This window comes from Carassius auratus, chromosome 25, assembly GCF_003368295.1.
Source record: "Carassius auratus strain Wakin chromosome 25, ASM336829v1, whole genome shotgun sequence".
In the NCBI taxonomy this organism is placed as follows: Eukaryota; Metazoa; Chordata; class Actinopteri; order Cypriniformes; family Cyprinidae; genus Carassius; species Carassius auratus.
Window position 1 is genome coordinate 21,214,280 of NC_039267.1, and position 13,265 is coordinate 21,227,544.

General features: G+C 38.0%; 1 protein-coding gene across 5 annotated transcripts in view; it reads right to left on the minus strand.

Annotated features, from left to right (window-relative positions):
- LOC113043754 (kinesin-like protein KIF21A) overlaps positions 1 to 13,265 on the minus strand; it is a 56,520-nt gene that overhangs the window by 16,071 nt on the left and 27,184 nt on the right. For 4 of the 5 annotated variants that reach the window (XM_026203318.1, XM_026203319.1, XM_026203315.1 and 1 more), the window contains 15 exons: positions 13,057 to 13,141; positions 12,853 to 12,967; positions 12,404 to 12,592; positions 11,340 to 11,539; positions 9,993 to 10,100; positions 9,848 to 9,916; positions 8,904 to 9,046; positions 8,676 to 8,820; positions 8,048 to 8,242; positions 4,463 to 4,564; positions 4,158 to 4,323; positions 1,861 to 1,881; positions 1,170 to 1,227; positions 1,021 to 1,075; positions 568 to 779 (listed from right to left, as the gene is read on the minus strand). In XM_026203318.1, the coding sequence (XP_026059103.1) occupies positions 568 to 779; positions 1,021 to 1,075; positions 1,170 to 1,227; positions 1,861 to 1,881; positions 4,158 to 4,323; positions 4,463 to 4,564; positions 8,048 to 8,242; positions 8,676 to 8,820; positions 8,904 to 9,046; positions 9,848 to 9,916; positions 9,993 to 10,100; positions 11,340 to 11,539; positions 12,404 to 12,592; positions 12,853 to 12,967; positions 13,057 to 13,141 (1,863 nt within the window). The remainder of the gene's footprint in view (positions 1 to 567; positions 780 to 1,020; positions 1,076 to 1,169; positions 1,228 to 1,860; positions 1,882 to 4,157; positions 4,324 to 4,462; positions 4,565 to 8,047; positions 8,243 to 8,675; positions 8,821 to 8,903; positions 9,047 to 9,847; positions 9,917 to 9,992; positions 10,101 to 11,339; positions 11,540 to 12,403; positions 12,593 to 12,852; positions 12,968 to 13,056; positions 13,142 to 13,265) is intronic. The other variant, XM_026203317.1, reaches the window with a different exon arrangement.

Sequence of the window (13,265 nt, forward strand, 5' to 3'; positions counted from 1 at the left end):
ACAACGAAAAAAAAAAAAACAGCTGGCTGATCTTAACTGATCTTAACGTCTGTTAACTATGACTCATGCAGCCGTTCGCGCAGTGGTGATTTTTTTTAAAAGTGGAACATAGGCCTATTTTTCACGTTTGCACGTGACTGTTTTGAACCCGTGTTTCCCTGTGTCCGACCCGACCCGCACCCGTATCCGACACAGTTGGATATTTTTCACCCGTTTCAGCCAAATTTGCGGGTACCCGAACCCGTGCAGGACTCTAATCAGTACCAAACAAAGTTTTGTTGTTTAGTGTCGTTAACCACTCAGAACATGTGGAACAGCAATTAAATTCAAGTGAATAACACCATATATTAGAGAAGACCTTCAATGATGTTATCTGTATTAACAGCTACTGTAAACTGAAAGTGACCAGATGAGATCAGCCCTAATAAGGCACAACATTTAGTGAAAGAAAAAAAATAGTAAAGTAAACATAAAACAGGAGTAGTCAGTTCATGCATGATGTGATGTGGAGCAGTTAGTAAGTGCTCAGCTTTTAGTCAGCAAGGATTAAGATTACTATATACTTACATACTACCCATTCTAGAGGACAAGCCAGGAGTAGGGAGCATGTAGTCCCGATCTCTGACTGTATTTCCAGGTGACTCCAGGTCTCCAGCTCCCTCAGATGTCTCATGCATTGGGTGGAGAGGGACGGAGAAGTCTCTTGTTGGTGTATCGGGGCCAGAGTCACAGTTGTTTACATAGAGTAACTCCATCTGAGTAGTTGTCCTTCTTCGGGCCTTTGCAATTATTGCAAAAGAAATGGCCATGGTTAGTTAAGTAAGGAATAGGAATTGGTTGTAATTTAGCAAAACTTTCATCCAAAGTTATTTATTAGGTTCAGTCCAACTGAGATTAGGGGTCTCAAGGTCAAGGTCACATTGATCCTAGCTCATGGATCACCCTTTGAATGATTTGCACATAAAATCTCTTGCTTACCAAGCTTTGGGTAAAGTAAAATTATGGTAATTTCTCCCATACCTTAGTCCTAGATTTAGTCTCGCCACATAACTTCATGAGGTCTGAGGCAAGGGTGCTGAATTATGGGAAAAGATATTGACTTAGGTTTGCTCATACAATGAAGCACAGTAATGAAAACAGAAATATTTGTCATTAGCAGATTAACTTACTTTCCTTCTACTGCAGGACTTGGGGTCGACTCGTCACTACTGCTGTCATCAACATTTTCTAATGAAGAAAAAGAAATAAGAGAGTGTACATTAAAAGAACCACAAATGGGGATCTAATTAACAGCAGAAGAATTCCTTGGAACGACTTGCCAAATTCTTGAATTGAGGCAAAATCACAGCAACGCTGTTATCTGTTATGTTGAAAAGAGGCTTTTGAGAGTGTGGTAGTAAAAAAAAAGAGGATAAATGTGGTAGTAAAAAGAAATTAGCACAACGCTACCATGCTAGTTTCTTTAGTTGCTGTGAAACGCTGATCCAAACCAGTTTTTGATATCAGCTGTGACCAGAAAAAGGCTATCATCAAAGTTAGAGCAAAAAAAAGAGTTGTGTAGAAGAGGAATGATGGAGCACAAATGGTAAATCATTCAAAAAGGAGGAAAACAATTAGTCATACATGGTCTGGAAGAGTCACTTGTTTTCCAGCTGCCGGACTTTGATGAATACTAATGCTAATAAGTAGCATGTTGCTAGCTGGGGATTGATGTTTTAATGTGGTAAGAACCAGTAGAGGAGGTGTGGACAGATGAACAGAAGCCTCATGCACCTGCGGATGGGACCGCTAGCCTGTGGTTAGTCCGAAGTGGTAGACCCATGCACTCATTACAGAGAGAGTGTGGCTACTGGTACTCACCCAAGGGCATGTTACCTAGTTCTGTTTCAAAACGGCCAACAGGGGAACAGAAAAAAGGCAACAAAGAAATCAAATATACATTTCCCCAGATCAAGGCAAAAGCAAATGTAACACAAAGAAATGAACTTTTATGGTATGATGGGATTCGTGGATATAAACCCTAGCCCTTTTTAACCAACACTTTTAATTATCACAATTTTAAAATTCTCTGATATTTCCATGTGACCACTAAAAGTATGTGTTTCACTTATTCACTGTATTCGGCTACTGATTTAGTCCTGAACAACATACTGTAGAGGCCAGTAATTTGAAAGGGCAGCTCCAGTCTGATTGGTTGGGTGCTAGGTTACTTCTGTTCAGTCTGCATTCAAACAGTTTTCCAAGCATGTTGGCTGCAGTGAGTGCTTACAATGAGGAATTATTTTTTCAAAGTTCTTTGATTATTTCAAAGAGTTTGCTTATTGTATATAAGCACAAATGTGAAAACAAAAAATAGATATCTTAACAAAAAGCTAGTAATTATTATTTTTCCACTAATTTGCTTGATCATTATACATTTTTATGGGGACTAGGGATGTGTATTTCCATAACTGAGGCTGATGCAAATATATGAAAATAAAATAATGATGCAATGCATAACAAATTTCAACTGTATCCTATGCTCACCTTTTTAAATTAATGCATTGCATCGTTAACTTGTATGTTGAAGCACTGATGTGAAACTAATTACTTCATTGTTATTTGATTGAGCTATGATTGTATTGCATGTAGGTCTGTTACTGAGGTTTTGTTTAAAGCAGGGGTTACAATCCTGCTCTTGGAGGTACATGTCCTGCAGAGTTTAGCTCCAAACTCAATAAAACTCTTGAAACAGGTAATAAAGGTCTTCAGGACCATAGATAGAAACGTTCAGACAGGTGTGTTTAAGCATGTTTTAGCCAAACAGAGAGCAGGATTGGCCACTGTTTATTTAAAACATAACTGGTCAGACTTGTGGTTCTGACCATAGGTAATTAATCCTGCTTCTGTGGACCCCCCTGTCCTGCAGAGTTCAGCTTCAACCCCAATCATACACATCTGAACAAGCTGATCAAGGACACCTGTAAAGTCACAAGCCAGGAGTGCTAAAGCAGGCTGGAAATAAACTTTGCAGGATGGTTGGTCCCCAGGAGCAGGGTTGAAGACCTATGGTTCAGACGATCTCTTCCATTCTAAACAGGTGGTTCTTGGGCAATATAAGCTGCAATGTGGACCAGACTTAAGGCTGATGCTGAGACCACAAAGTAATCACACCATAGAGTTCTGTGTTGAAGTTACAGACTCAGACTCAGACCTGAGTAGGTTGAGTGCAAATCAGTTGGAGGGTCGAATCCGAGTCAAGACTGATTCCAAATGCTCCCATGAATAGCGAGACATTGGCTTACACAACTCCATGACTAGTCAACACAAAGCCGACACATCAACTAGTGGCAGAACAAATCAACTAATTGGTGCAACTCCTGGATCAGGAATAGCCAATACCGCTCCTTAGAGGACTACTGTAACATCCTGCCTACGTCAGTTCCAAACCTGCTCCAGTGCATGTTTTTATTATTTTCCTGTAATCCTAAAGACTTAACTAGTGAATAACTAGTTCAGACATGTTTTTTTTTTTTTGATTTATTTTTAGCTGTTTTAGCCTTTATTACAATAAGAGAGTGTAGACGAAACAGAAAGCGTAGTAAGAGAGAGATATGGGTAAGATATGGAAAGGTTCTCTAGCCAGAAATCAAACTCGGACCCCCGTAATGCAACAGCGTCATATGTCGGCGCACTTCCCCACTAGTCTATTGGCACCGACGGTTCAGGTATGTTCAAATAAGATTAGAGCTGCAGAATAGAAGCGCTCCAGGTGCACGGTTGGCTATCCCTGCCCTAGAGTCTACAGATGCTTTTTTTACTTTTTGCAGAATCATAAAGTCCTGGCTTTCTTAGGATTGGCAAAATTGGTAGCTATTAGTGCTTTTCTACTGGGACTGGAGCAAAAGCAAGAGCGGAGGCTTGGCCAAGGCTTGTTTTCCAAATGACTGATTTCAGGGTGATTTGGGTACAGAATTTGGGCACCAAATTTTTTTTTTTTGTTTGTGTGGAAAAGCACATCCCACTTTCAGATTTGACACTGGCACCAGCCCCAGAAAAGCATAATCTGAGCATTCTGGCATGCTAGCGGGGCTGAGCAGGACAGTCAAGGTCTCTATTTAATTCCTAGGGCCTGGGTCAAGGTGCTAAAGGATAAGCCCCAAGAAGAGTTTCCCTACCTTGCAGAGCGTTCCCCAACAACGCATCCAGTTCTGGGTTAAACTCTGCCTTCTCTTTCAGCATGTGGAAGAGCAGTTGGTTTTGGGTGGCACTGTTGATCTCAGTTTGCTTGAGACGCCCTTCCAACACCTTTATCTGAGATTCCTTCTGAGCAGCCTGGAGACCCTGTAAGCACACACTCAGGATGAATGACAACTGTGCTAATGCTTGAAAAATTAATGAAACTGTTTGAAGATTGATCTTTTTTACTTTATAGACTCTAACACAGAAGACCAAGCAGGATAACTATTTTGTGACTGGATACCTTGTTGATAGCCATGGACATAAAATGATCCAGTAGGAATCGAGCTTCAGTCAGAGTGCAGGAACCAACCACAGCCGAGATGTCAACAGCATCACCCTCCTCCTACATATGAACAACAACAGTAAGCCCTTGATATAATTCAGTCAAACTTTATTTATACTAACTTCAGTGGTTTGGATTAGGCTGCATTTACATTCATGGTGGCCCAATTTAAAAAAAAGGTTCCTCAAATTTAGCACAGATTAGATATGACCCACAAATGTGTAAAGCAGTAAAAAACGTAGATTTCAATGTTCTCAGATCATAATTTTATAATGTTGTTTGATGGAGTGGATTCCCAACAGAGAGGAAAACCATGAAAAAAAAAAAAAATCTTGACTGGGCTAGTTTTGATTAACAAGTAGTCTAGTTTTGTTTTGCAGACCTGGCAACCCTGTTTCTAGATCAGTATGTCTACATTGTTTGCCAAGTATATAGTGTACAAAGGGTAATTCAGTGATGGCACTTAAAATGGGCCTTATGATGTTGCTAAAAATAACATTATTTTGAGTAAAATGTGTTTATGCGGTTTAAGGTAAAAAAAAAAAAAAAAAAAAAAACATTATTTTCCACATACTGAACATTATTGTTTCTCCTCTATGCCACCTTTCTGAAACGCATAGATTTTAACAAAGCTCATCAATCTGAAAAGCGAGGTGTGATCTGATTGGCCAGCTGTCCAGTGCATTGTGATTGGTTGAATACCTCAAGCGTGTGACTGAAATGTTACGCTCCATAACACTGTGATGCTGTCTCCCCGTGCTCTAACAAATAATGCTACCTATCAGATTATGCTGCCAACACTACATTTATCCCACTGTAAGGGTAGGTTTAGGGTTGGGGTAGGTGTACATGTTAATAAAGGATTCTGCTTCCGAATTATGCTACCATCTGTAAATGAGAGGTCAAACTTTGAGAGGGTAGCACAAATCGTCAGAACACCAGCACGACGAGACAAAACCAATAAACCCCATTACAAATGAGGCATTTGTTTCATCCAGTGGAGACATAATTATGAATTATAATGATTTATACCACCTTTTTACATGTTGCGTTGCATCGACCATGTTAACATAAAGCTATGTCTGAATTTGTGATCTGAGAAATGACAAACAACAAGTGCTACTTCACACTGCTCAAAACTCGCGTTTGAATCATCAGTGGCGAATCCTTTACATTTGAAATCGTCAAGTATTTTTGCATTCACAATGAAACACAAACTTTCGGCGGCGGCAACAAACGTTCTTTGCATGAACATTTGGGCGGTGTTATGCAAATCTTCCCACATCGTGACGAAGACATGTAGGGACGTGTTAGAACAAGCTGTTTTAGGGGGGCATGGTTAACTCTTAACTTTTATAAAGAATATCTCTTTGGGTTTGACACTTTAGTCTTTGCAACTTTAGGGATCTTTATCTATTCATGAACAGCTTGTAACATTTCAAAGAGAAAGGAAAACTTGAAATAGCATCATATGCCCCCTTTAATGTCAGTGATATCATTCAGAATCATTTAACTGAACTGATCCAGTGTCATTAAAATAAACTGATTCAGATCATCAGATTTAATGAATTAACTTAACTTTTATCTTTGCCCTGTTGTATTTATTTGTGTGTTATTACTTGGAATTTGTTTAATTGTTCTTATTTTACTACTAAAGGCTCTATTTTAATGACATAAATGTAAAGTGTAAAGTGCACGGCGCAGGTGCACTCAGAGCGTGTCCAAATCCACTTTTGTTATTTTAATGACGGAAAAATGGTCCGTGTGCTGGGGCTCATTTTTGGAATGGGTTCAATAAACCAATCACAGTGTCATCTCCCATTCCCTTTAAGAGCCAGATGCGCTCGCGCCAGTGAGGATCGCTATTTACATGCCAGAATTTGTTGCCGCAAAAACTGAACGTTTCTCAAGCGAAGAAACCGATCTGCTCGTGCCTGAAGTTAAAGCACGTGAGTAGATCATCTACGGGACAAGCAGGAATCCACCAAACTTCCCGAGTTGAAGAAGGCGTGGGATGAAGTAGAATTTAATTTATCATTATAAGTATTAATAGGCTGAATTGCAAATAGGTAGCCAAATTCTAATACGCGCAATGACTATCCATCATTACATTTTTAGATTTATGTAGCCTACACAATAATATTCTTTTACACTGTAATCCTTTTGTTTTTAATATTTGGCATGTGTGTAATAAGCAAAGTCAACGCACACTGTGGACCCGCACAGAGGCAAATTTTCTACCAACACACTCTTTAAATAACAAAAAATAAAAAATAAATATTGCGCCATTGACTTTAGACCTGGTTTGAGATGGTCTATGGCGCAATTTATATTCAGATACTTAAAATAGCAATGCGCCTGAACAAACCTCTTTTTTAGACCAGCACGCCCATAGGCGCACAAATGGACGCAAATGCATTTGCTAATTAAATGACGTGGCGCAGGACGGGAAAATGAGAACGGCGCCAGACTGAAACTAGCAAACACACTTGCGCGGTGCCTTGCGTCGCATTACGACTAAGGGGGCCCTAAATGTTTTCTCTTTAATCATTTTTAAACCGAATATTAGTTAGGCTACTAGTTTTTGTATCAAAATTGAAATAATTTTTTTTGCAATTTCATTTCCATCTAAAAATGTGTTCATAATACAAGTGAAACTACACAACTACTTCAGATATGTGGTCAAGCAGAACTGCATTTAGGAAAGAAGCATTTATGAATATAAAGTGTGTGTGTAAAGAAAAATTGTGATTAAAACGGAAATCACAATACTGATCAAAAAATCGTGACAGATATTTGCCATATGACACACAGACCTAGTTCATATGTGGTTGTTAAGTGTGCAAAATGTGATGATTGCATCTTACAAAAAATACATCTAATATAAGCAAACTACATTTGTTTTAATATTAAACATAACAGCATACAGTTTAGCACATTCAAACACGACCTTAAATTAACCTTAAATTAATCATAAAATAAATGAATACATCCATGTGTATTCATGTTATGTGAAAGTGAAAGTGAAGGTGAAAGTGAAGTAACATTCAGCCAAGTATGGTGACCCATACTCAGAATTTGTGCTCTGCATTTAACCCATCCGAAATGCACACACACAGAGCAGTGAACACACACACACACTGTGCGCACACACCCGGAGCAGTGGGCAGCCATTTATGCTGCGGCGCCCGGGGAGCAGTTGGGGGTTCGATGCCTTGCTCAAGGGCACCTAAGTCATGGTATTGAAGGTGGAGAGAGAACTGTACATGCACTCCCCCCCACCCACAATTCCGTCCGGCCCGAGACTAGAACCCACAACCCTTCGATTGGGAGTCCAACCCTCTAACCATTAGGCCACGACTTCCCATGTATGTACATTACACAAACATATGTTATATATATATATATATATATATATATATAATTTATTAACATAATATATTATGTCATCATAGTTTAATATACAGTACATGATTTGTACTGATAGTGTTCCTGTCAATGGGACAGCATCTAAAGCAGTTTCAGTCAACTCAGTTTCCTGACCTTGGCTTCCTCCATCTGCATGATGTTGGCCTGGCAGTCAGAGATGCTGTCGTTGATGTAGTCGATGTTGGCCAGCAGAGACTCCAGCTCCTCGTTCAGAGACTGAACATCTTTTTCTACCTCTGGTTCTTCTGCTAGCAGTCTCTCTCTCTTTCTGCTGATCTTATCCCGCCGGCGCGTCAGCTCCTCACGTTGCTGTCAAAGGGATTTCAAATGACGAAAAACTGAAAAATTTTGTCCACAGCCTTATTTTTCTTTTTAAGTAAATGTTATCTCCAGTGTTGGTCTAACGCATTACAAGTAACGAGTTATGTAATCAGATTACTTTTTTTATTTACTTTAACTATGCGTTACTTTTTCAAATAGGTAAAGCATGTTAGTTTGTTTTCCCATGTATTCACTGCCAGCTCTGAGGCTTATTAATTTAACGGCCTTTACAATTTTTTTTTTATCATTATTAAAAAGCAAATAAGCATGCCCAGCCAATCCAAAAAAGTTACGCAAAAAGTAACGCAATCCTGTAATGCATTACTTTAAAAGTAACTTTCACCAACACTAGTTATCTCACAATTACATTGTCATTAAAGCAGATTTAACATTGCTGAGTAGGTAAAAGGTTGATTCTTACCTTTAGAAGACGATTCATGTCGGTCTCCATGTTGGAAATGGTCACGCGTTGCATGATAATATCGGAGATACGGCGTTCCAGACTCTGCCATTTCCCTCGAGCCACTCGGGTGGAGTACACCCCAGCCGGCCTGCGATGGTACAATCTAAAACAAACAGTTGTCTGTCACTGCAGAACGAGGTGGTCTCCAGTAGACACATTAGCGCACATGAAGCCTGTGTAATTTACCTGGCTCCGTTAGGAGCTCCGGGGGTCGAGTATGTGCGACCTGCAGGTGCTCTGTGAGAGAGGTCCTGGCTTGCCTCCGGCAGGTTCAGCTTTCGTGTGACCTTTCCTGATATGGGTCGCACCTGTCTCCTCAGAGCGCTCACCTGAGACACAGCAGCAATCAGTACAGGAAACTTTGGGGAAAATGCAGTTTCGCCTTTTTTTAACTTGGCAAAATGAACTGAGATATTAAGAAGATAATCAACATATTAAATCATCAAAATCAATTAAATATATCTAAAAACCCAAATTGAAGGATCAACATTTCTGTAGTAATTTTTCACTTAAACAGTATTAAGTCTTTATAATGTTCAGATTTATTATATGAAAGTGTTTTTTTTAATGAATTTTGGTTATTTGTTTTGTGAATTTTATATTATTTATATTTCTATTTAGCTTAAATATTTATATTATATACAGTTATAGTTTTTGATCCTTTATAGCATTTAAAATATACTTTTTTTTCAGTTCAAGTAGTCAGTGTTTTATTACTATTTTAGTATTATTTATATAACATTATAATATTAAATTAGCTTTTATTTTTAGTTGTAATCTTAGTAATTTTGTTATGTGCTTTATTGTTTTTATTTCATAATTTTAGTTCTATGTTATTTCAGTTACTTGCCAGGGCAACATTCTTATTGTATTTTATTACTTTTAAGTTTTTATCAAATATTTATATATATTTTTTTATCTTTATTTCAGTTACCAAAAACTATTTTTAAGTGCTTAAGTGTATAACAAAATTATCGAAGCAAGTGACTTTTATTTTCAGGTTATTTGCATGTTTAAAAATGAAATGTTTAGCCTTAATAATATATTTTAAATAAATAAATATTATTGTGTAAATAGACACATATCAATGAGTCACACATTGTAGGTACAGTATTGAGGGGAGTGTTTACCTCCTCAGTCTTCCTGCGCAGGATTAGTTCCTGTTGTCTCTTTTGAGCTTCAAGCAGTTTTAGCTGATGCTGTACAGGAGAAGAACACATTTCACTGTCAGTTGGATGTTGGATGCTGCATTAGTGTTATTCTCCCATCATGCACCTCTTGTTTGCGCTGGTCCTTCTTAAGTGTGGCGATCTCTCGGTTCCTGCGGGATTCGGCCATCCTGCTCTTCTCCTGCTGCTCCTTCATCTGCTTCATCAGACGCACCTGACAACAGTCACCATAGCAACAGTCAGCTCATTTCAATTCTGGATTAGCTGTAGGATTCAGGCCATACAAATTAATCAGACAGAACAGAGTGTGGACTTGTTTGCAATAACTACCATAAAATAATTTATTGTGCCCTATGCAATTTGGGTTTTGTCAAACATCACTCTACGTAAACTGCTGCTGGTGTTTCTTGATTTGCAAAAATGTAAATAATTTAATTATCTAAATTAACACATTATAATTTTCTGTGCAAACAATGAAATGGATTGAGTCTTATCTTACATCAAGGAAACAATGCACCTGGATTAAAACACATATATCTTCAACAGCACACTGTTCAACAGGGGTACCTCAGGGGTCCATACTAGGACCTCTACCTTTTAGTTTGTACTTGAGTGTGATAATGATAATGTGATATATCTACATGCTAAAACAAATTAAAAGGTATCACAAAAACTATCTGCTGTCATGGCCAAAATCTCAGACTGGTTTAATCAGTGTTGTTTATCGTAAAACGTCCAGAAAACTTCTTGTATGCATTTTAAGATTAGAAAGATTGAGGAGGCTATACCAGATATATTAGTAAATGGTGAAAAATTACAAACTGTATCAGACTATAAATACCTTGGAGTTATTTTAGACACTCACTTAACATTTGAAAAACATGTAAAAAAAAAATAGTTTGTACAGTTACACCCCAAATAAGAAATTTTTAGTTTATACGGAGTCAACTCTCAGCAGAAGCTGCAAGAATCTTTCTGCAATGACTGCATAAGACAAACAAGAGCCTCGTTAAGAGGTGACTGTGAAGCCCATTTTAGAAAAACAGATTTTGGACAATCAGCTATTTCTGTAAAAGCTGTTAATAATTGGAATAGTTTACCAATTGATATTAGACCGTGTACTGACTTTGTGCAGTTTAAATTACATTTGAACAGATTATTAAAGGCAGGTTTGTGATCATTGATTATACAAGGTAATGGTTTTTTATGTTTTTATACTTTTTCCATTCTATTGTGTTTAATTTGTATGGTATTTTATTGATAATTTAGTTTACTCCTGCCCAGGGGACAGGCGCCAATTCTTGAATGATCTCTGCAGTGTGTTGGTGAAGGGGTGCTGCGTCTGTGGACCACTAGGAGGCGCTGTTGGTAATCAAATACTTTATGTTGTAATGGTGATTCAGCATGTTTCAGTGATTCACACACAGCCATGTCTCTCCATGGTGACTCTCACTTTGGTTTTCTTCATTTCCGCCAGATCCAGCTGTAGTTTCTTCAGTTGCTTCTCGTACTGTGACTGGTTCTTCAGTAGGCGAGCGTGCTCCTTCTGAGCCGCCTGTAGTTTCTGGAGCTCTTTGTTCATGACACTGAGTTTCTTCTCATACTCCGCTTTTATCCGTTTGGTCTTGTCCTCAGAGCATGACTCCACAGAGCCTAAAACAAAACAAAACACAAAACAAAACAAAACAAAAAACACAAGACAAAAAAATCAAATCAAATAAACATAAAAACATAACATAAAAAACACGAAACATAAGACAAAAAACAAAATAACAAACAAAACAATATATATAAAACAAGAAAGAAACAAAACAGAACAAAATAATACAACATAAACAACACCCCACAAAACAACCAAACAAAAAATAAAAAATAAAAAAATAAATAAACACCCCCCCCACAAAACAACCAAACAAAACAAAACAAAAAAACCAAAACAAAACAAACATCCAACAACAAAACAAAATAAACACCCCCCCCCCACAAAACATAAGACAGAACAAAAACACAAAACATAGCAACAAAAATAAGCCATAACATAAAAACCAATACAAAACAAACAAATAAACAAAGACAAGAAACAAAACAGAATTTCTTTAGCCTTTATCAGTCCTGACACAAACATGATCTAGATGTTAGAAGCCCTGAATGTGTGTTAGAAGCCATGGCTCCGAAATTAATTTAATAACTAATTTCACCATATTTGATCATGAAGTCACCATGAAATGTACACTATTTATGAAAGTTTATGAATGTTTCTGGCCTCATTGTGAATTATTCATTATTGCATTCCCAAAGAAACATAATCTTTCATTAAACGTCAATAACTAAGTCTAAACTTGCTTATTTTTTAAACCCCTCCCTCAAACTACCAGCCTCCAATCTGGCAGCAATGTCCACTTTACAAAACTCTGTCCATTACTTTCTGGTTAAACATATGGCAGATGTGAAAACTAAAATGGTGTGTTGCTGGAATGTAATGTGCTGAGCATCATGTATTATCTGTGTCCTCCTCACCCATGTTGTGCAGCACACGGTCTCGCTCCAGCTGCGTGTCTCTGATCTTGCTCTGCAGCATCATCAGTTTCTGCTCATACTGTTGTTTGAGCGTGTGCAGACGTCTCTGACTGTTCTCAAGCTCATCGATCAGCTTCTGCTTGATGGCGATCTCACACGTGATGTTGGCCAGATCTGCCTGGAAGTCCTCTATCAGCGCAAAAACAATAAAAACACATGTTTACGAAACGACACTAAAACAGCCAACATTTTCAAATTGAAGTTGGTTTTATAAAGCAGTGCTATATTTGTACTTTATTTACAAAATATCAAAACTCTTTTTTTTAGTCCTTTGCTTGAAATTAGATAGTAGTGACTGACTAAAGTCACGTTTTATATTATCATATAGCTTTACTACTAGAATACATCTCTTAAAAGCAGTCAATTATGAATCAAAGTTAATATAGTACCCTTCTCCTCCAGGTCAGAGTCAGACTCATCTGAGCTCTCCTCTGCATCCATGTCCTCTTCCTCCACGTCCTCCTCATCTTCCTCTCCATCCCCCTCCTCACGGTCACTGGTCTCCTGAGGGAAACCATTTCATGTCAAAGACTGAATGATGAGCTCCATCTTTAACATGTGTTCTGATAGGTCAAGCGAGCTGTCAATCATACAATCTCTGGCTCTTGATTGGTGGATTCTAACCGCTCTCTCTCACTGATGTTCTGTTCGCCGTCATGAGTTTCATCTTTGTTGGCACTGCAGGGGGAAAACAAAACTAGAAATTAAAATCTGTTTTGTAATGCTTTTCAAAATATGCTTTGTTTTTTGTAAGCAGCATAGATTATCTGAAACAAAACAGAGAATTAGGAGGGAAGGAAAT